The sequence below is a fragment of the Pseudophryne corroboree genome, chromosome 1 (assembly GCF_028390025.1).
Source record: "Pseudophryne corroboree isolate aPseCor3 chromosome 1, aPseCor3.hap2, whole genome shotgun sequence".
In the NCBI taxonomy this organism is placed as follows: Eukaryota; Metazoa; Chordata; class Amphibia; order Anura; family Myobatrachidae; genus Pseudophryne; species Pseudophryne corroboree.
Window position 1 is genome coordinate 1145894180 of NC_086444.1, and position 22193 is coordinate 1145916372.

Below are 22193 nucleotides of genomic sequence, written 5' to 3' on the forward strand. Positions count from 1 at the left end.
GACCCCAACGCCTCCTCAGTGCTGTGTCTGGAAGGGAGAACCCCAGTGAGCCAGCGGTATGGCGACTCCCGAGAGCCAGATGGAGTGAGGATCCTACTCACAGCAGCCTACCTAACTAAACCTCACTCCTTATATGCTTGTCGCCTGTACACAGGGACTAACCGGTTTTATTTTTCAACAAGTAAAATAATATAAACTTAGCTAAAAAAAGTCTGTGCCTGCACTCCAAGGCACAAAACTAAAACTGAGGATTCTTTCCTGTGACCAGGGGATCGATGGGAGGGGTTAGAGAGGGAGGAGTTAGTTATTTTCATAGCTTGTGCCAAACTCCAAATTCACACATACTAACCCATCAGTAAGTGCGCAGCGTCCCCCAGATGAAAGAAAGAGAAAAGGCCAACACTGCTGTGAGTAGGCAACACAAACTTTGAAGAACTATAATAGATTACAGAAACAAAACAAAACCCCAGGAATTGCTCACCTGACCCAACTTATAGCTCATGTTGCCAATTTCCCGTTCTGTATTGATCTGCAATAATAGCTTCTCATGGCTTATAAGAGCTCCTGAAACAGATAGCATATAAAATGAGTGACGTAACCACATCTCTCCCGACGCATCAAACAATATAAAATATTTCCTGCTTCCAAAAATAGGATTTTAATTATATACCGGTAAATCCTTTTCTCGCAGTCCGTAGAGGATACTGGGGTCCATTTAGTACCATGGGGTATAGACGGTCCACTAGTAGCCTTGGGCACTTTAAGAATTTGATAGTGTGCGTTGGCTCCTCCCTCTATGCCCCTCCTACCAGACTCAGTCTAGGAACCTGTGCCCGAGGAGACGGACATATGACAGTGGTGAGATTCGAACAAACACACACACACACACACACACACACACGGGGAAAGGCGTGCTAACCAAACTTGATGAGGAACAGCAACAGCTGAACCAACAACAGTACTTAACAAGTAAACACGAAGAACTGGGTGGGCACCCAGTATTCCCTACGGACTACGAGAAAAGGATTCACTGGTAGGTAATTAAAATCCTATTTTCTCTTACGTTCTAGAGCAGGCATTTTCAACCAGTGTGCCGTGGCACACTAGTGTGCCGCGACCAGTTGCAAGGTGTGCCGCGGAGCCAGAGCAGCTTCCTGCACCGTCAGAGTGAACGGTTGGCCCAGGCTCTTCTTAAAGGATCAGTCGTGCTCTGGCAGTGACCTATGCCTTGAAGACGCAGTGGTGTGATATCATAGGTCACGGCTGCCGCGTCTCACCACCCAGCCAGCCCACCCGCCTGCAATATGCATCTTCCAGTTCCTGCCTGCATACACAGCTTTCTTTGCACACCCACACATACCCGACCACCCGCTGCTCAGTATTCAAAGAACTCCACTATGAATAACCCCCGCCACTGAGTGACAGGGAGGACAGCTGACCGGTAGGGGCTAATATTTGTTATGTTATTTCTCCTGTGGGGTGCAATAGGATTTATGTGGGGAGAATAAGGATTTATGGATTTATGTGGGGAGCAATGTGATTGATATATGTGGGGAGCAATAGGATTTATGTAGGGAGCAACATGATTTATGTAGGGAGCAATGTGATTGTTTTTTCTGTGTAGGCCAATGTATGTGTGGATTTTTTTTTACTGATGGAGTGCCTTGGCAATTTTAAAATATTGTTTGGTGTGCCGTGAGTAAAAAAAAAAGTTTGAAAATCACTGTTCTAGAGGATACTGGGGTCCATTTAGTACCATGGGGATGTACCAAAGCTCTCAAACCGGGTGCGAGAGAGTGCTGAGGTTCCTGCAGAACTGATTGACCAAACTGAAGGTCCTCAGAGTCCAAAGTATCGAACTTGTAGAACTACGGAAACGTGTTCGAACCTGACCAAGTAGCTGCTTGGCAGAGCTGTAAAGCAGAGACTCCCCGGCCAGTCGCCCAGGATGAACCCACCGTCTAGTAGGGTGGGACTGTACAGATTTTGGAACCACCAAACCTGCCATAGAATAAGCATGCTGGATAGTAAGCCTGATCCAGCGAGCAATTGACTGCTTTGAAGCACGACACCCAATTTTATTGGGATCATAGAGAACAAACAGCGAGTCTGATTTTCTGTGATGAGCTGTCCGCATCACGTAGATCTTCAAAGCCCTCACAACATTCAAGGACTTTAAAGTAGCAGAGGTGTTGGTAACCTCCGGAACCACAACAGGTTGGTTGTTATGAAACGCAGACACCACCTTAGGAAGAAATTGCTGACGAGTTCTGAGTTCAGCTCTATCTTCATGAAAAAATCAAATCGGGGCTTTTGAAGCACCCAGTTCCGACACACGCCTTGCTGAAGCTAAGGCCAACAGTGTGATGGTTGTCCACGTAAGAAACTTCACGTCAACCTCCTGTAATGGCTTGTAGAAACGGCAACACCACGTTGAGATCCCAAGGTGCCGTGGGAGGCACAAAGGGCGGTTGGATGTGCAGAACACCCTTCAAGTACTTCTCTTCCTCCGGGAGTGAAGCCAATTGTTTCTGAAAGAAAATGGACAAGTCCAAAATTTGGACTTTTATGGAGCCCAACGTAGGCCCACGTCCACCTCTGACTGCAGAAAAAGGGGAACACGTCACAGTTGAAATTTCACCGCAGGAAATGTCCTGTTTTCACACCAAGAGACTTATTTTTCCCAAATACGGTGGTAATGTTTAGACGTTACCCCCTTTCTGGCTTGGATCAAAGTTGGAAGAACCCTGTCTGGTATCCCTTTCCGGGGTACAATTTGACGCTCAACCTCCATGCCGTCAAACGTAGATGTGTTAAGTCTTGATAGACGAATGGCCCTTGTTGCAGAAGATCCTCGCGAAGAGGTAGAGGCCACGGGTCCTCTAAGAGCATGTCCAGTAGATCCGCGTACCAAGCCCTTCTTGGCCAGTCCGCAGCAATGAGTATTGCTTGAATATTTTCTCTTCTTATTCTTTTGAGAATTCTTGGGATCAATGGAAGTGGTGGAAACACGTACACCATCTGGTAAACCCATGGAGTCACCAGAGCGTCCACCGCCACAGCCTGTGGGTCTCTCGACCTGGAACAATACCGCTTGATCTTCTTGTTGAGACGAGAGGCCATCATGTCGATTTGAGGAACCCCCTACTGACGTGTCAAGCACCCGAACACCTCCGGGTGAAGGCCCCACTCTCCTGGGTGGAGGTCGTGTCTGCTGGGGAAGTCTGCTTCCCAGTTGTCCACTCCCGGAATGAATATTGCCAACAACGCCATAGCGTGTCTTTCTGCCCAGAGGAGAATCCGTGTTACCTCTGACATTGCTGCTCTGCTCGTCGTTCCGCCCTGCCGGTTTATGTACGTTACTGCCATCACTAAACCTGAATGGCTTGATCTTGAAGAAAATGCGATGCCTGTAGAAGGGCGTTGTATATGGCCCTTAGTTCCAGAATGTCGATTGGGAGAATGGTTTGCTGACTTGACCATTTTCCTTGGAACTGTTCCCCTTTGGTGACTGCTCCCCAACCTCTGAGGCTTGCGTCTGTGGTTAGCAGAATCCAATTTTGAATACCGAACCTTCGGCCCTCTGTCAGGTGAGAGGTCTGAAGCCACCACAGAAGAGAAATCCTGACTCTTGGCGACAGATGATCTTCTGGTGCATGTGGAGATGCGATCCGGACCATTTGTCCAACAGATCCAGCGTGAAACCTTTCCGTACTGCAGTGCCTCGTAAGCGGCTACCATCTTCCCCAGAAGGCGAATGCATAGATGCACCGATATCCGGGTTGGTTTCAGAACATCCCGCACCATCAAGTGGATTACCAAAGCCTTTTCCAATGGAGGGAATACCTTCCATGCCTCCGTATCTAGTATCATCCCCAGGAACGGAAGCCTCCGTGTTGGTTCCAGGTGAGATTTTGGTAGATTCAGAATCCACCCTTGATCTCGGAGTAGACGAGTTGAGAGGGCAATGCTGTCCAACAACCTCTCCCTGGATGGTGGCTTGATCAGCAGATCGTCCAGGTACGGAATTATGTTGACTGAAAACTCTTACTCATGTTCCCACCTGCCTGTCTTCCATGCTGAAGGCTTTGAGGAAATATAACCTGAGTTCTGTTTCTGTGAACCTGCAGTTGCTGGTTTTCTGGGTTTACCTCCATTGCCTCTTGAGGCTGTAGAAGAACCTCTGGTTTTATTTTTAAATTTAGCTGTCCGAAAGGACCGCAAAGTTGGAGCAGAGTAGGTCTTCCTAACTGGGGGGGTTGTGGAAGGAAGATATGTAGACTTACCCGCCGTAGCCTTGGATATCCAGTATCCAGTTCATCTCCAAATAGGGCCTCACCTGTGAATGGTAGGCTTTCCACGCCCTTCTTGGAATCCGCATCCGCAGTCCACTGGTGTAGCCATAAGCCCCTGCGTTCTGACAATGCCATGGCAATGGTGCATGCATGGAGCAAGCCTATTTCTTTAATGGCCTCCACCATAAAATTTGCAGAGTCCTGTATATGTTGTAGGTGAAAAACTACCTCCCCCCTGGATAAGGAATCTAATCCCTCAATTAGGTTACCTGACCATTTTGCAATGGCCCTAGTAATCCATGCACAAGCAATAGTGGGTCTCTGGGCCACCCCAGCAGCTGTATATACAGATTTGAGAGTGGTTCAATCTTGCGGTCAGCCGTGTCTTTTAAGGAGGCTGCCCCAGGGACAGGTAAGATTATTTTACGTGATAACCTAGATACCGATACATCAACAATCAGTGGATTTTCCCATTTCTTCCCATCATCCTGAGAAAAAAGGGAAGGATGTGAGTAACCTTGTAGGGATCTGAAATTTCTTATCAGGATTAACCCAAATCTCGTCAAATAGGGAATTCAACTCTTTTGAAGCAGAAAAAGTAGCAGAGGATTTTTTTTTACAATAAGATTCCTCATCCTCCTCTGTCACCTTATCAGGAATGTGCAGGACGTCTCTAATAGCTTATATCAGGGCCTTTATTCCTTGTGATAGAGCAGCATCCCCCCTTCCTGAGTCCACCTCACCCTCCTCCGCATCTGATACGTCATTATCAGCCTGCAGGATCTGGGCCAGTGCATTGCAGAAAAATGGTAGGGGTCTGAGAGACTGGTATGGGAACTGAATCTCTAATCATCAGGTCATCCACAGACTGCCTCAAGTATTGCGTCTCTTTCATGATGGGATAATGTTTTCAAAATATTTGCGATCATCCCTTTAACGGAATCCAACCACGCTGGTTCGGACTCACTAGCCTGAGAATGTGTATTATCCTGAGTGCACTGTAGTGATCCCCATGAGGAAGAAAGACACTCTGCGGTATATGAAACACACTCCTTGCCTGACATTGTAAATGTGAAGCAGACACATACAAAAACACACACACACACACACACACACACACACACACACACACACACACACACACACACACACGAAAGGTTAAAACACAGTTAACCCCCACAGAGCCCTTCCAGGGTAGACACAGAGTATATAGGAGACAGCCACATTGCGCCCTTAGTGGTAAAGCCAACCTTAGCTGGGTCGCAGACTAAGTACCCTGATATGGGCTTAGCACTCTAATAACGCTAACCCCCCTTACTATGGAGTCCTTCTGGAGAAGCTGTGTTTCCCTTCCAGTCTGGCTGTGTAGAATTGCAGAGGGAAAATGGCGCTGGTGAGCCGCTCATAGTGAAGCCCCGCTCCCTTAATGGCGAGCGGTCCTCCCAGTTTTATTTTAAACTGGCCGAGGTGTTTTAGATGCCTAAACAGTGGGACTTAGCCCCTGTAAGTGTATTTGCCAGTGCGGATACTGTATAGGATGACTCAGCTTGCCCCTCAAAGCGGTGCAGCCTGCGCTTGTTTGAGCCTGGAGACGCAGCCTGCTCCTCAGTGCTGCGCTCCGTACCCTCATGCCGCCATAATAGCCGGCGACCCGCTAAGCGGGATGCCGGCCTAACACTCGCCACTCTTTTTTCTCCTGGCTCTGTTAGGGGTGGCGGCGTGTTGCGGGAATGTACGCTCGTTGCGGTGGGGCTTGGGAATGGTTCCCTTAGAAGCTCAATGTCCTGTCAGCGGGGAACGGGACCATTAACCCTATAGGAGGTTGGGCCGTTCCCCCCCAAAGTCCCATGAAGAAGGCAGACTGGTGCTAACCAGACCTGCCTGAAAATAACTAATAGAAAATAAATGCAGAAAACTTTTAAGGAGCTTCCCTACGCGTGACCGGCTCCTCCAGGCACATTTTCTAAACTGAGACTGGTAGGAGGGGCATAGAGAGAGGAGCCAGCCCGCACTCTCAAACTCTCAAAGTGCCAATGGCTCCTGGTAGACTAGTCTATACCATATGGTACTAATGTCGACCCCAGCATCCTCTAGGATGTAAAAGAGAAAATAATTGTGTGTAATAAAAGCAAGGGGGTGGGCAGTATGGGACAATATACTGCAAAACTACAAGGATAATTCCTAAGTGGATTGCTCTGTACAGCTCTTACATGAAAGCAGGCTGAGTCACAGAAGAACAGTTAGGGTATAACATAGTGTAGGGGAACGTACCGTACATCTCATTACAGAGCAATACCTACAGGGAAGGACACCAATTCAAAAGTACTGTACAAGTGGAAATAATGGACATTAATGGTGAATGTAGACAAATGTAGCTATTTCTTCAGTGCAGGGAAAGTAAAGGACAGATGGTGACACAAAGCTTATTAGGAATGTAGATTAAGATACAGATATGCAGCTGTGGGAAGAGAAATTTATTCTGAAAGTAATTTACTATTTTTAATCCCCAGGTCAGTGATCTTAATACTTGCATATGGAGATTTCAGCAAGCATGTATTAATAGGATTTGAAAAGAGAAGAGTCTGGATATCTCTTCGCTTCTCTGTTCACAACAATAATCTCGGTAAGCAGTCGGGACAGTGGTTACTTGTTGCACGTGACTAGGATCTAAAATACGGAACGATGTGTCCTCCGGGGACATATCTCGAGCGACAGGACCTGGTGGAGTGCCAGTATCGGCAAGTGTACACATGACGAGCGACGGCAGGGTGTTTGGTGAGGAGTGGGGCCATACTGCATTTGGCATCGTTTGCCACCTCCTCAGATTCTTCTGCGTGTTCAAGAGATCTGAGGAGACAACGAACTACACATGGATGCGTGCATCGCATTGTTGACATGCCCACACTCGGACCGTTTTTAAACAATGTGTCGTTCCGATCAATCAGAAACACCCAAATTAAATGTATGGGCACCATTGGTGGGCACCATGTGTGGGCACCATTGCTGTATTTAATCCTTACTTCCGAGTCCTGCATCTTTTCAAGGGAGGCAATGGTTCTGGAGTCCACTTGCATGTATGACTGCTATGATCCCAAGAAGTGGTGATTGGGAAAGGTACTGTACCTGTGGTTGAAGCAGATAAGCAAGGCACGGGGTCCCACGCTTGATACGCATGATGGGTGGCAATATTGTCCCTTCTGGATACCAATGCTTGGATTTCTTGCTCCACAATCCCCCTTATAACACTCAGCTTCCTGCCAAACCTGGAGGTAACAGAAATAGAACAGTTAACACTCAGTTATCTTCAGCTACTATGGTAAATAAATACAGTTCGGTCCTTATATACTGTAGTTGGACACAGAGACAATTTTTGGCATATTAGTTGTTTACCAAAACTTATTTGAGTTACAATTGTATAATGAATATGGTTTTAAAGTGCAGAGTATCTGCTTTGAGGGGGTTCACATCCAAATTGGAAGAAGGGTTTAGGAACTACAGCTGTTTAATATGTAGACCCCTCTTTCTCAAGAGACCAAAAGTAATTGGACAATTGACTTGAAAGCTGTTTGATAAACAGGTCTTGTTATCTAGCAATTGAGCAGGCAAAAGGTTTGGCGTTGATTCCAAGTATGGCATTTGCATTTGGATGCCGATGCTGTGAACCCAAAAACATGTGGTCAAAGGAGCTCTCAATGCAAGGTAGGAAGGCCATCCTTAGGATGCAAAATCCACCGGAGAGATAGTGGGAACCTTAGAAGTGGCCAAATCAAGAGTTTGGTACATTCTGATAAAAAAAACCTAGTTAGCACGGCAACAGCAAAAGGTCTGTGCATATATAGAAGACAACAGTGTTAGATGATCGCAGGATCCTTTCCATAGTAAATCAAAAGACATATTATCCAAGTCTACCATACAGAGAAGACTTCACGAGAGCAAATACAGAGGGTTCACCACGAGGTGCAAACCATTCAGAAGCCTCACAAATAGAAAGGACAGATTAGACTTTGCCAAAACAAAACATCTAAAAAAGCCAGCCCAGTTCTGGAACAACATTCTTTGGGCAGATGAAACCGAGATCAACCTGTCCCAGAATGACAGGAAGCAAAAAGTATGTAGAAGGCTTGGAATGGCTCATGATCCAAAGCATACCACATCTGCTGTAAAACATGGTGAAGGTAATGTGATGGCTTGGACATGCATAGCACTGGGTCACTAGTGTTTACTGATGATGTGACAGAAGTAGATGGATGAATTCTGAAGTGTATGATATACTGTCTGCTTAGATTCTCGGTACAGATGGACAATGACCCAAAAAGTATTCCAAAAGCAACCCAGGAGTTTAAGGCAAAGAAGTGGAATAATCTGCAAATAAAAATGTTATTAGGATTATGTTAATTTGTCCATTTACATTTAAGCCCATGAAAACAGGAGACAATGCATAAAACTGGGAGTAAATCCGAAACGTTTCATACAGTATTTCTGTTCAACCCCTTGAATCAAGCTGAAAGGCTGCACGTTAATTGCATCTTTATTGTTTACTTTTAAATCAATTGTTATGGTGGTGTGCAAAATTAGGAAAATTATGTCAGTGTCAAAATATATATGGACCTAAATTTAACTTATCAGAGTCATCAATACTATTAGAAACAATTAGGAGCAGGGTAAAATGGTACAGATGGGTACTGGGGCTGGGTTCTCTTCATTCATTCAATTCATTCCTTAATTAATTTAAATCCTGGGACGCAAAGTGTCTTATGGGAGACTTTTACTTCAGGGTTTGGCTATCATTGTTCTGGGGCAGATTTTGGTTTGGGGGGAGTGGGGGCTGAACACTAAAATAGAGATCCTGTGAAGTAGCATGTGTGGAATAGGATTTTACCGGTAAATCCTTTTCTCCTAGTCCGTAGAGGATGCTGGGGTCCACATTAGTACCATGGGGTATAGACTGTTCCACTAGGAGCCATTGGCACTTTAAGAGTTTGAGAGTGTTGGCTGGCTTCTCCCTCTATGCCCCTCCTACCAAACCCAGTCTAGAAACTGTGCCAGAGGAGACGGACATCTTCGAGAGAAGGATTACACAGATAGTGGCGAGATTCACACCAGCTCACACACAAGGCAACCCAAGCTAACTAGCTTGAAACATCAGCTGAACAAGATTACTTACCAAGTAACAAGACTGAACTAAGCAGTACTGAACTAAATAACCACTGCAGGATAACAGAGTGCTGGGAGGGCGCCCAGCGTCCTCTACGGACTACGAGAAAAGGATTTACCGGTAGGTAATTAAAATCCTATTTTCTATTACATCCTAGAGGATGCTGGGGTCCACATTAGTACCATGGGGATGTACCAAAGCTCCCAGAACGGGAGGAAGAGCGCGGAGGCTCCTACAGACCCAATTGACCAAACTTAAAGGTCCTCAGAGGCCAAAGTATCAAACTTGTAGAACTTTGCGAACGTGTTCGACCCCGACCAAGTAGCTGCTCGGCAGAGCTGCAGTGCCGAGACAACCCGGGCAGCCGCCCAGGAAGAATTCACCTTACGAGTAGAGTGGAGCTCAGTTTCGTTAACCAGCCCAATGCAGTAGCAGGTAGTAGAGACGACAATCGCTCGTAGCCAAGAACACCACACACACCACAGGAGAGGGTGTCGGCCGCTATGCCACACCAACCCAAAGAAGCTAAGTGCGTCAGGGTGGGCGCGTTGTGGAGCCCAGTGTACCTCGCATAAAGAGATTTAACAACGGTAAGTTCTTACCATAAATCTAATTTTCTGCTGCAGGGTACACTGGGCTCCACAATGATTAACATGGGGGATGTCCTAAAGCAGTTCCTTGTGGGAGGGGACGCACTGTAGCAGGCACAAGAACCTGGCGTCCAAAGGAAGCATCCTGGGAAGCGGCGGTATCGAAGGCATAGAACCTTACAAACGTGTTCCCTGAGGACCACGTTGCCGCCTTGCACAATTGTTCAAGGGTCGCACCACGGTGGGCCGCCCAAGAAGGTCCAACCAACCGAGTAGAATGGGCTTTGATAGTAGCAGGAACCGGACGACCAGCCTGTATATAAACATGTGCAATCACCATTCTAATCCATCTGGCCAAAGTCTGCTTGGTAGCAGGCCAGCCACGTTTGTGAAAACCAAACAATACAAAAAGATAATCAGATTTCCTAATGGAGGAAGTTCTCTTCACATAGATATGGAGAGCACGTACCACATCCAAAGACCGCTCTTTGGAAGACAACTCAGGAGAATTAAAGGCCAGAACCACTATCTTCTGGTTAAGGTGGAAGGAAGACACCACCTTAGGTAAATAACCTTGCCGCGTTCTAAGAACCGCCCAGTCACGGTGAAAAATCAAATAGGGAGACTTACAGGATAAGGCACCCAAGTCCGAGACCCTTCTAGCTGAAGCAATCGCCAGCAAGAATAGGACCTTAAGGGAAAGCCACTTAAGGTCAGCAGAGGCAAGAGGTTCAAACAGAGACTCTTGCAAGGCCTTCAAAACCACAGACAAATCCCAAGGGGCCACAGGTGGCACATAAGGAGGCTGAATACGCAACACACCCTGAGTGAATGTATGGACATCAGGTAGGGTAGCAATTTTTCTCTGAAACCAAACAGACAAGGCAGAGATGTGAACCTTGAGGGAGGCCAGAGGCAGGCCAAAGTCCAGGCCCTGTTGTAGAAAGGCCAATAGTTTGGCCGTACTAAACTTGAAAACGTCATGATTGTGAGACGCACAACAAGTAAGCATTCCAGACCCTATGGTAGATCCGAGCAGAAGCCGGCTTACGGGCCTTCAACATAGTTTGAACGACCGCCTCAGAAAAACCCTTGGCCCTCAGGACGGAAACTTCAAGGGGATCCGGTCTGAAGGTCGACAATGTTTAGGTCGACAGTCACTAGGTCGACATGGATGGAAGGTCGACAGGGTTTCTAGGTTGACATGTGCTAGGTCGACAGGTCTAAAGGTCGACATGAGTTTTTCACATTTTTTTTTTCATACTTAACGATCCACGTGGACTACGATTGGAACGGTAAAGCGTGCCGAGCGAAGGCACCATGCCCGAAGCATGGCGAGCGAACGCGGTGCACTAATTTGGGATCCCGGTCACTCTACGAAAAAAACGACACCCCAAAAAAAAATAAAAAAAAATCCTCATGTCGACCTTTAGACCTGTCGACCTAGCACATGTCGACCTAGAAACCCTGTCGACCTTCCATCCATGTCGACCTATAGTGGTCGACCTAAACATTGTCGACCTAGACACTGTCGATTTCATGAACCACACCCGCTTCAAGAGCCATGCCGGCAAAGCCAGACGGGCCAAATCCTGGTAAACACAAGGGACCTGAACGAGAAGGTCTGGTCGTTGTGGAAGGAGAAGGGGACGATCCCATGAGAGACCCAGGAGATCGGAGAACCAGTGCCATCTGGGTCACGCAGGAGCGACCAGAAGCAGGTTTCCTCCTTCTTGCTTGAACTTCCATATTACTCTTGGCAGGAGTGACACCGGAGGGAACACATACAGTAGCTGAAACTTCCATGGATTTGCCAGAGCGTCCACGAAGCTTGAGGTTCCCTTGTCCATGCTCCGTAGACCGTAACCTTGTGATTGTGTCGAGACGCCATCAGATCCACATCTGGAAGACCCCACTTGTCCACGAGAAGTTGAAATACCTCCGGATGGAGGCTCCACTCTCCGGCGTGTACGTCCCGACGACTGAGATAGTCCGCTTCCAAGTTCAGGACGCCCGGAATGAACACTGCGGATATGGCCGGCAGAAGGCACTCCGCCCACTGAAAAATCCGTGATACTTCCCTCAGTGCCATGCGGCTTCGAGTGCCGCCTTGATGATTTATGTACGCCACCGTGGTGGCGTTGTCCGACTGTGCTTGAACAGGTCTGTTCTCTGTTAGATGCTGGGCCATTGTCAACACATTGAACATTGCCCGCAGTTCCAGAATATTGATCGGGAGCAGAGATTCCTCCTTGGTCCACCGACCCTGAAGAGTGTGTTGTTCCAACACCGCGCCCCAACCTCTCAGACTGGCATCCGTCGTCAGAAGGACCCAGTTGGATATCCAGAAGGGATGGCCCTTGCTCAATTGTTGGTCCTGAAGCCACCAGCTCAGTGACAAGCGTAACTCCGGAGACAATGAGATCATGCGAGATCTGATCCGGTGAGGCAGGCCGTCCCACTTGGAAAAAATTAACTTCTGCAGAGGGCGAGAGTGGAATTGAGCATACTCCACCATGTCGAAAACAGACACCATGAGACCCATCCCTTGCATTGCCGAATGAATTGACACTTGCGGACGAGATAGGAAGCATCGAATCCTGTCCTGAAGCTTCAGGACATTCTCCTGAGACAGGAACAACCGTTGGTTGTGAGTGTCCAATAACGCTCCCAAATGTAACATGCTCCGAGCAGGAACCAGGGAGGATTTCTTCCAGTTGATCAGCCACCCGTGGGCTTTCATACACTGGACAGTCAGATCGAGATGACACAGGAGAAGTTCTGGGGAACTTGCCAGTATCAACAAATCGTCCAAGTACGGTAGGATCCTGAGCCCTTGATGGCGGAGTGTAGCCTTCATGACCGCCATAACTTTGGTGAAAACTCGTGGAGCCGTTGTCAAACCAAAGGGTAACGCCCGAAACTGGTAATGAAGGTTGCCCACCGCAAACCTCAGGTACTGCTGATGAGATACCACAATAGGAATATGTAGGTAGGCATCCTGTATGTCCAGGGAGACCATATAGTCCCCAGGCTCCAAGGCCAGAAACTTGGAGACCCGGCACATGCTTGTTCAAGGACGTCAGATTGAGAATGGGCAGCGAGGACCCGTTCGGTTTCGGGACTAGGAACAGCGGTGAATAGTACCCCTTGCTTCTCTGAGCCAGAGTCACCTGTACTACCACTCCTGTGGACAGGAGGGAATGTACCACCGAGTGCAAAGTGTTTGCTTTTACCGGATCCAGAGGCACATCTGTCAGGCAAAAATCGATGAGGGGGACGATTCTTGAAGGGTATGGCGTAACCTCGAGCAATGACTTTCCTCACCCAGGTATCTGAAGTGGTCTTCAACCATTCCTGGGCCTTACCTAGAAGTTGCCCCCCACCTTGGGATCCCTCAGAGGGTGGACCTCCCCGTCATGCGGCAGTCTTGTCAGGTTTGGAAGCTGGCTGACGGGTGGCCCAGGCACACTTCGGTCTGGGCTTGGCAGGTTTGGAAGCACAAGCTTGCTTTGGGTACGCCTGACCTTTTGCTTTTCCTGGAGGACGAAAGGGTCGAGGGAAAGTACTTTTAGCCTTCTGTGCGGAAGGAGCCGTACTAGGTAGGCAAGATGTTTTAGCAGTAGCCAGATCAGCCACAATCTTATGGAGGTCTTCTCCAAAGAGAATGTCTCCCTTGAAAGGGAGCACCGCCAGGGTTTTCTTGGAATCCCTATCCACCGACCAGGATCTCAACCAAGGATACATCTGGCCAAGACGGACGTAGTAGCAGCCTTGGCCGCGAGCACCCCGGCATCGGAGGCCGCCTCCTTAAGGTACAGAGAAGCCGTGGTAATATACGAGAGACATTGTCGAGAATGTTCAGATGCGTTAGAAGGCAGTTCCGCCTCAAGCTCCCGAGCCCACACCTCAACAGCTTCAGCAGCCCAAGTTGGTGCAATGGTTGGTTTATGCACATCCCCCATTAGGGTATAAATCGCTTTCAAACAACCCTCCACACGTCTATCTGTTGGTTCCTTCAGAGAAGTGACGGTAGTTACAGGCAGAGCAGAGGAAACAACCATAGGCGCCACATGAGAATCTACGGGCGGAGGAGTTTCCCAATTCTTTCATACCTCCACAGAGAGAGGCTAGCGAGCCACCAGTCTCTTACTCGATGTGAATTTTGTCCCCGGATTTTCCCAGGATTCCGGACGTATGTCAACCAGGTGTTCAGAATGAGGTAAAACTTGTTTAACCACCTTCTTACGTTTTAACCTATCCGGTTTCTTAGAGACAGCCTCAGGCTCAGGATCATCAGACACCTGAAGAATGAGCCTAATAGCTTCAATCAAATCCGGGACATCCACCAATGACTTCCCTTCCCCATCAGAAACATCTGTGTCAGTGCCTGTGGGATCAGTATATGCGCCATTCTCGTCAGAGTATGTGTCTGGGATAGCAGTGGATTGGGAGGAGGTATGGCCCGTTTAGAAGACTTAGTCTTAGGCGGGCGAGAGTGACACTTAGATTTAGTCAATGTTCAAATGCTGTAATTGAGTGGAGATTTGATCTGCCCATGGCGGATTAATAGCAGGGACCATAAACTGCTGCATTGGCACATGTGGTCCCACAGGGGACGCCAATTTAGTTACAAGCGTGTTTAACAGCGTGGAAAAGGTAGCCCAAGGTGGGTCCTGAGATGCCCCAGGTGCTACTGACCCACTGGGGGGGTAAGGAACCCCCTGAACCTGAACTCTCAGCTGCCATATTCTCCTCCATCACGTCTGCGGCCTCACTACCACGCAATGTGGGAGAAACCCCAGCGTCGTTGCCACGTGTAGCAGACATAGGAATGTGCACAATAACGGGCAACCTGGTACAAGGTGTAGCAGCAATATACCTAGCAAGAACACTCGGTGAAGTGTGACTATGACCGCACAAACTGGGATTTCAAGAGATATATAGGGTGACTATGAATCACAAATAATAATACACAGCAAGTATATCTTGTGATACAATCCTATAGTATGCAGAAAGAAACCTGATACACTTAGCCCCCTCAGGTATAGCAATATAGGAGTAGCCCACTGAGTGAAATACCCTTTAATAAGGCAACCACGCAGCAGCTACATGCACACACACAAATATAGTCACAAGTGTACCATGCAGAAATGATGTACCATAAAACTGCACTGGACCAGCAATACAAAGTAATACTCAGTATGGCTATATGTGTTAACAAAAAGATAGAAAGCACAGTAACTACTGGATGTATATCACAGGGTGTTTGTACCACACAACCCTGAATGTATGCACTCTTTCTTAACTAACACTGTCCCAGTGACAGGTAGAATACTTAAGTGTCCTGTAGGAAGCACAGCACTGGCAATCAGGCGGTTCTACAGAGGAGGATTTGCCCCAGCAGTCCCAGTAACAGTACAGCTCTATCAGTGATGGCTGCTGGCCAGGAGTGAAGGAGAGGAAAGCAGCTCCAGGGCGGGAACATTTGTAGAAATAGCGCCCTGGGGCTGGGGAGAGGGGCCACAGGTCCGACTTGCGCCCCCTGCTGGCATCCCCATCGGGCACTGCGGGTAGTTAAAAATGGGGTTTATGTACAGTAAAAGCCCCCCCAGACCTGTGCCCATTAAGTGTCCCTGGTGGCTAGTGGAGCGGCAGCCCAGTAATTACTGTCCACACCAGCGCGCGCATGGCCCACCTCCTACGGCTGCACTGGATCGCGGTAAAGTGCGTGCACAGAAGACCCTTATCTCCCCCGTACCTGCGGCCCCACGATCCGGGAGGACGGCGGCGTGCGTGTGAGACTCACGATTTGAAGGAACCGGCGCCTCCGCTGCACTGACTCGGCAACCAGGGCGCGGGAGTATACAGCGCCATTTGGGGTGACGGAGCTGCAAACAGGAAAGTGTATGAGACTTTGCCTGCTGCAGCCCTTTGTAGTCTGACAGAAGAATCTTCCGTTCTTTCTTTCAATTAAAGCAATGAATAGGCTGCCTAATGCAGCACTCCTGTTAAGTGCCTGCATACTGCATGGCACCAACTTACAAACTGAGCTCCTGTGCATGGAGGCGGAGTTATAGAGGTGGCGGCGCTGTGCATCTTGGGAACAGTCATAAGCTTTGAGCCTGTTGGGGCCTCGGATCAAGATCCTACTCTATACCCCGATGGTAATCCTTGTGGAGCCCAGTGTACCCCGCAGCAGAAAAATACTTTCTGCAGACCTGAATTCAGTACAGCCCCCGAGTGAGTCATCCGTTGTGACGGCACCAGAGATAATTTTGCCTAATTTATGAGCCACCCGTGTCTCTGCAGGCATGTTATTGTCTGTTGGAGATGGCACAGGAGCAATTCCTGTGATCGTGCCAGGATTAAAAGGTCGTCGAGATATGGAAAAATTGTTATCCCCTGCTTGCGGAGATAAGATGCCATAACCACCATAATCTTGGTAAATACTCTGGGGGCTGTGGCTAACCCAAAGGGTAGGGCCTGGAACTGAAAATGCTGCTGGAGGATGGCGAACCTGAGATAACACTGATGGGATAGTGCTATAGAAACATGTAGGTAAGCATCCTGAATATACAGGGATACCCTATAATCCCCTTACAGGTATTTAGACAGGGATAGATAGGGATTTAAAACAAACCTTATTCTTTGGTTAAATCTATACCCGATCCTTAATTAGTCCTAAAAGGGCTGTAAACATGTCACTAATTTTTTCCTTCCTACAGGTTTTGCGCACATATTCTATATATATATATATCAAGCGCTCATTACTTTTATCTTATACTATTATTTATAATAGAGCTGCTAAAAAAAAATCCCATTTAGCGCGATTAAGTAATTCTTTTTATCTTGGACCTGCTAGTATATCAGACACAGACGCCCGCCGAAACAGCACTGTACTCGTGGGTAAGCGTTGTCACGACCCGGCGGAGAGATGTTGGAGCTACTCTTTCCAATATGCGTATAAGACGCTGTTTAGAAAGATCACTCAAAAAACAAAACAAAAAAAAACCAACTAGTTAATAAAAATAAACATGAGAAAGCTTAGGGCTGCTAAAGAAACAGCAGCCCTCTGACCATGGTCCGGCTCCTGCCGCACCAGACAAAAAACTGATTTGCCTGAGCCAGTGGGCAGGATATATGGATGGACCCGTTGCATCCTGGGAGGCCAGAAAGCTTTTGATCGTTTAGTGCCAATCCGCTGTCGCTCCATCATATCCCAGAGGTATCCTGTGGAAAACCAGTGGACCCTGCCGGAGAAACAGATCCCTGCCACAAAGAAAAATGGTGAAAATGTGAAAGTTGTCAATAAGCAAAAAACAAATCAGCCTGCACTCATTATAGGGACAAGTGGGCTGATTATCCCTAGGCAAACCTGTGCGTGATAAAAGAGGAAATTTAGTCACTTATTATTGAATCTTTTTTCTTATTTTTTGATGTAGCCAGCGAGACACTGGACCATGGGATTGCAGGTTGGGCTGGAGTTTGAAACTTTAACTACTGTAACTTAAAAATTTAGCTCCTCCACCTACATCCCTATAAGGACAGTCAAGGAATAGCAGTAACCCAGTGAAACCAGTAGGGAAAAGAAGATCAAAAACCAAAATCCTGCATGACAGTGTGAGGGAGGCAATGCAGTGTCTCGCAGTTTGTTTCAGAAATAAGGATTCAACGATTAGTGACCAAAACTCCTCTTTTCTCTTTCAACAAGGCTGGTGGGACACTGGACCATGGGGATGTTCAAAAGCCACCTCCACGGCAGGGAACGCTCAAGCTGCTTGACCGGAGAACTGAATGCTCAAAGTGGGCGTCGGAGGCAAGAACATGAAAACGGTAAAAACAAGTAAATGTGTGGACAGAGGACCAGGTAGCTGCACGACACACCTGTTCAGTGTTGCACTGCCCAGGAGTTCACCACCGCCATATTGGAATGCGCTGACACCTGGTCTGGTGCCAGTCGACCCGCATTGGATGAGTGGGTCCAATGTGCAATGGTCTGCTTTAAAGTGGCCCAACCAGGTTTGTGTGTGTCATAAAGAACAAGCAGAGAATTCATGCGGCGGACATGTTCAAGGAAATCCGCAAAACTCAGACTACATCTAGCAGAGCCAGATCATTTTGGTCCCGGGAAGTGACCGATGGAGGAAAAACCAGAAAGAAAAGTTCCTGGTTTAAGTGAAAAGCTGAAACAACTTTTGACTGGAATGCAAGAACTGTACAGAAAACCATTCTATTGCCATTGAAGGCTAGAAAAGGCGTCTTGCAAGGTAAAGCCCCTAACTTGGAAACACACCGGGCTGAGACAAGCCATAAGCTAAACTAGCTCCCAAGTAACAAACTGAAGATGAATCCAAAGGCTCAAATGGTGTCAAAGTCAAAAAATATTGTAATACACACATCATGTACTAACCACACACACATGCCCGCTGCGCGTGCACTTGTTCCGCCGTGCGTGCACATATCAGCAATTTGCGTATGGTAGCTCCCGCGGTCCTGCGCGTGGTGTGGGTATTTACGGTGGAGTTTGTGAACGCATGGAGGGTTATCAAAACATTACATATTTAATCCAAATAGTGCACAATGAACACATAGTCCCCCTGCACCACATCAGCAAGTATCAACAGTTTAAATAATAATAATAATAATAATAATAATAATTTTATTTATATAGCGCTCTTTCTCCAACAGGACTCAAGGCGCTTTACAGACATCAAAAACAATACACATGATACAGAGGATTTGAGTAATATGACAATAGACAAGCAACACAGACATAAAATAAAAACCTTAAGCCCACAGAAAGCATAACGCAGGATTGGTGCAGGTATTTTGGGTAATGACTTCCAAGGGTTGTGGTTGTGATTCCAGGACTCAGGAATTCGCCTTTACATGATAGGAAGGGACAGACTTAGGTTATAAGGTGGTCTAGTATCCAGCTGTAGGGTATTTTAAGGGTAACATTCCGGTGTTGGTTAGAGGAAGATCGCATGTTCTTGCGTATAGTTATGTGCAGAAGTAGAATATAGATATAAACTGTATTTACTGTATATTATGTATGCAGCGGGAATCCAGAGGAGACCACCGACAAGAGCAGTTGAGAAAGACATCGCCCACCTTTTCAAATCAACCTATGACCTCTCCTGTAATGTAAAGATGCATCTCTGTGTCCAATGGACAACGGGATTACAGTATCAATTGTATTGTTATTGGAAGTAGTGTATAAAAAGCCTGTTGCTGCCTGGCTGGTCAGAAGACTCTTAATGCTATCTACCTGATGAGCGGAGGACTGAACCAGGTTGCGCAAGCGAATATTCTCACGTATGTACATTGACTGTAGCAATTTACTCTGTTGTATTTTGTAGTGTATAAATTGTATTGTTATCCCCTTTCAGATATATACGCTGAGGTTTCGGATCCCAGTGTTTAACTACAAATTGGTGTTGTGTCCTCTTTTCCCTGCTAGGGTTTAAAGCATATTACATTACCAAACTGTATAAGGTTTAAGAGTGTATTGATAAGGTGTGTGCACGCTGCGGGTACTTTGTACCGTCAGCAATGCATAAGGTTTAAGGTGTAACATCTTTGCAGTGCTTTGCTGCATAGGGTTTAGAGTGTAATAATATCATTGCATTGCATTACTAATAAGGTTTAAAGAATATCAAGAGTGTGCGCTCGCGGTGTGTACTTTGTACTCCCGGCACGGCGTTTGTACGCTAAGTCCGTATAAGGTACGGGACTCTGTACGCAAATAGCGTACAAGGTACGTAGCGCGTGTATTAAGTCTAGCGGTCACAGCGGCTCCATGGTAAAACTGTGTTGAAAGGTATAGCTTTATGGTTTAAGATAATATCGACATTATCAATTGGGGGCATCGTCCGGTTTTTCCACATACCCGCAACCTAGCAGGTTAAAGCAGACTTTATCTATCAGCAAAGGGCGGACAGGTATCCTACGTAAGCCTTTTTCTGGCTGTAGAATACACTGGTAAACCCTATCTCAATTGCTGATAAGATGGCGTCTGCTCTGCATGGTTTGTAGGGATGCTGGTGGGAACTGTAAGGTAAATATACAAAGCTATTTTAAAAGTCTGTGAATTTCTGTTTGGCGCCAAATGCGCACACAACACAAGCATACACCTGTACTTTGTATTTGTATACCTGCTCGCATTGTTGCCATAAGTACTGATTACTAGATTCATTTAGACCTGTACTGAGAAATTTGTTGCTATTTAGTTAAAATATAGAATAAATATTAAGGAAGTAAACGTAAAACACAAATACAGTCTGGCCTAGTTAAACAGGTTTATACAGAAAGATACTGTGTTGTGTTAAGTAAACGATTATAGGTAATATCGCTTACATTTATAGAAGTGTGGGATTTGTACTATTGCGGACGTACAGTCTTTGTACACGTGTCTCGGACAAAGTACGGGACTGCGTACGCAACGTAAAGACATACGCACGGTCGCGTGTTTGCGCAACGTGCGTAAGGGTACGACCGCTCAGTACAAATTAAACAATAGCATTGTTTAGTTTAGGGGCCGGACGGTAGCCACGCGACAATAGCACAAATTGCTCAGTTGCCAAGATTTAGTTTAAATAAAACCTTTTTTAACTGTATTACCTCTGGTACTAAGGCTGTTTATCTGAATGAAAGTTAATTTTCTGTTCAGAAAAACCAAAGTGTATTTGAGTGAACGAGCGTGAGTGTGCAAATATAATAAAGGTTTTGTGGACCCAGGGAATTCGGGATCCCGTAGGAGACCACACCAGGTGAGTGGAGACTTGGTGGCGTGAGAATTAGCTGGTTCACGTTAACATAAATTGAAGTACAAAGGAGCAAGGTAGCAGAGTACTGCAGGCCAGAAGGTCAGCAAAGGTTTAGAGTACCGCAGACCAGAGGTCAGCGAGGTTTTAGAGAACCGCAGCCCAGGGGGTTGGCGAAGAAACCCATTTAGTTTTTTTGATCGATTCGCTCCGGCTGAGGGTTCTTAGCCTGAAAAACCGATTCCAATGGTCGTATGGCGGATAAGTAACAAGTACCTATACGCTGTGCGATTGGACCGCGCGTTCGTGGCTGTAATAGTTAGCGCAACTCTTTTACGAGCTTTGCGTAAAATCGCGGTATCATTAGCGCTGGTTATGATTTGTGTGTAATAAAGGTTTAGGGAGTGTTCGCTGGTCTCTCTCTCAGGAACTCTCCAACAACCAATATTTAGTGGAAAGGGTAAGTCACTCCCAGAAACCTCCAGTGAATAGAGGCTACACAGGGCCCTAGGTTGGGTACGTGCCTTCGCTATACAGCATCCGGTAGTATTGGCCAACGTGGGCGGTGAGTGGGAGAAAGTACTCGGAGAACTTTCACCGTTGCCTTATATTGAGTATTTTGTTTTTTTTTGTAGGATTAGCCGGGACGGCAATACCTGCAAAATATGGGGGCCAGTTGCTCAAGTAAGGGACGTGCAACCAGGGTTCAGGTTGACATACCGCGACCCAAAGGGTAAGCATGGACCACATGCAGAAATTTTGTGCAATGAATGGGAATGTATGACTGCGGAAGATAGGGAACCATTCCCTAAGGTAGGCAGTTTTGAACCAGAGCTACAGATGTAGCCACCTTTATCTTGACCAATTCTCCACCAAGACGGACGTTTAGTTACGCTAAGGCGTTAGCTGAGTTTAAACACAGACAGGCGCGTTGAGGCGATTCTAGATACTCAGCATGCATTACACATCTCCACCACTGGGTGGCTAATGCTCCACTAATCCAGTACTTTCGATCGTACAGTATAGTGGCAGATTGATCTACAGCTCTGGCAATTGGTCAGTGACGACTGTAATGTTAATACTGTAGGCGTAACGGGAGGCGGTGGAAAAAGATGGTGACCTACACTGTGCTTTTAAAATACATGTACAGTACATGTGCGTCTGAGTTCCCTAAGGCATAATGGGAATGGTGGTCTAGCGGGAGGCGGTGGAAAATACAGTGCTTTACAAATGCGAGCGTCTGAGTCCCCTAAGGCATAAACCAACACCAATGGGGAGGGGGCCGGGCGCTTTTTGCTGTACTTTTACACATGAAATTGGGAATCTCTCATGAGGTGTCGTGGGCTAGCGATGAAGGCTCCCACCTCCCATGCTGGGGGTCTAG

General features: G+C 47.0%; 1 protein-coding gene across 4 annotated transcripts in view; it reads right to left on the reverse strand.

The window, feature by feature from the left end:
- Positions 1–22193, reverse strand: part of HTT (huntingtin) — a 517727-nt gene that overhangs the window by 57407 nt on the left and 438127 nt on the right. For all 4 annotated transcript variants that reach the window (XM_063924321.1, XM_063924312.1, XM_063924303.1 and 1 more), the window contains 2 exons: positions 7419–7558; positions 482–564 (listed from right to left, as the gene is read on the reverse strand). In XM_063924321.1, the coding sequence (XP_063780391.1) occupies positions 482–564; positions 7419–7558 (223 nt within the window). The remainder of the gene's footprint in view (positions 1–481; positions 565–7418; positions 7559–22193) is intronic.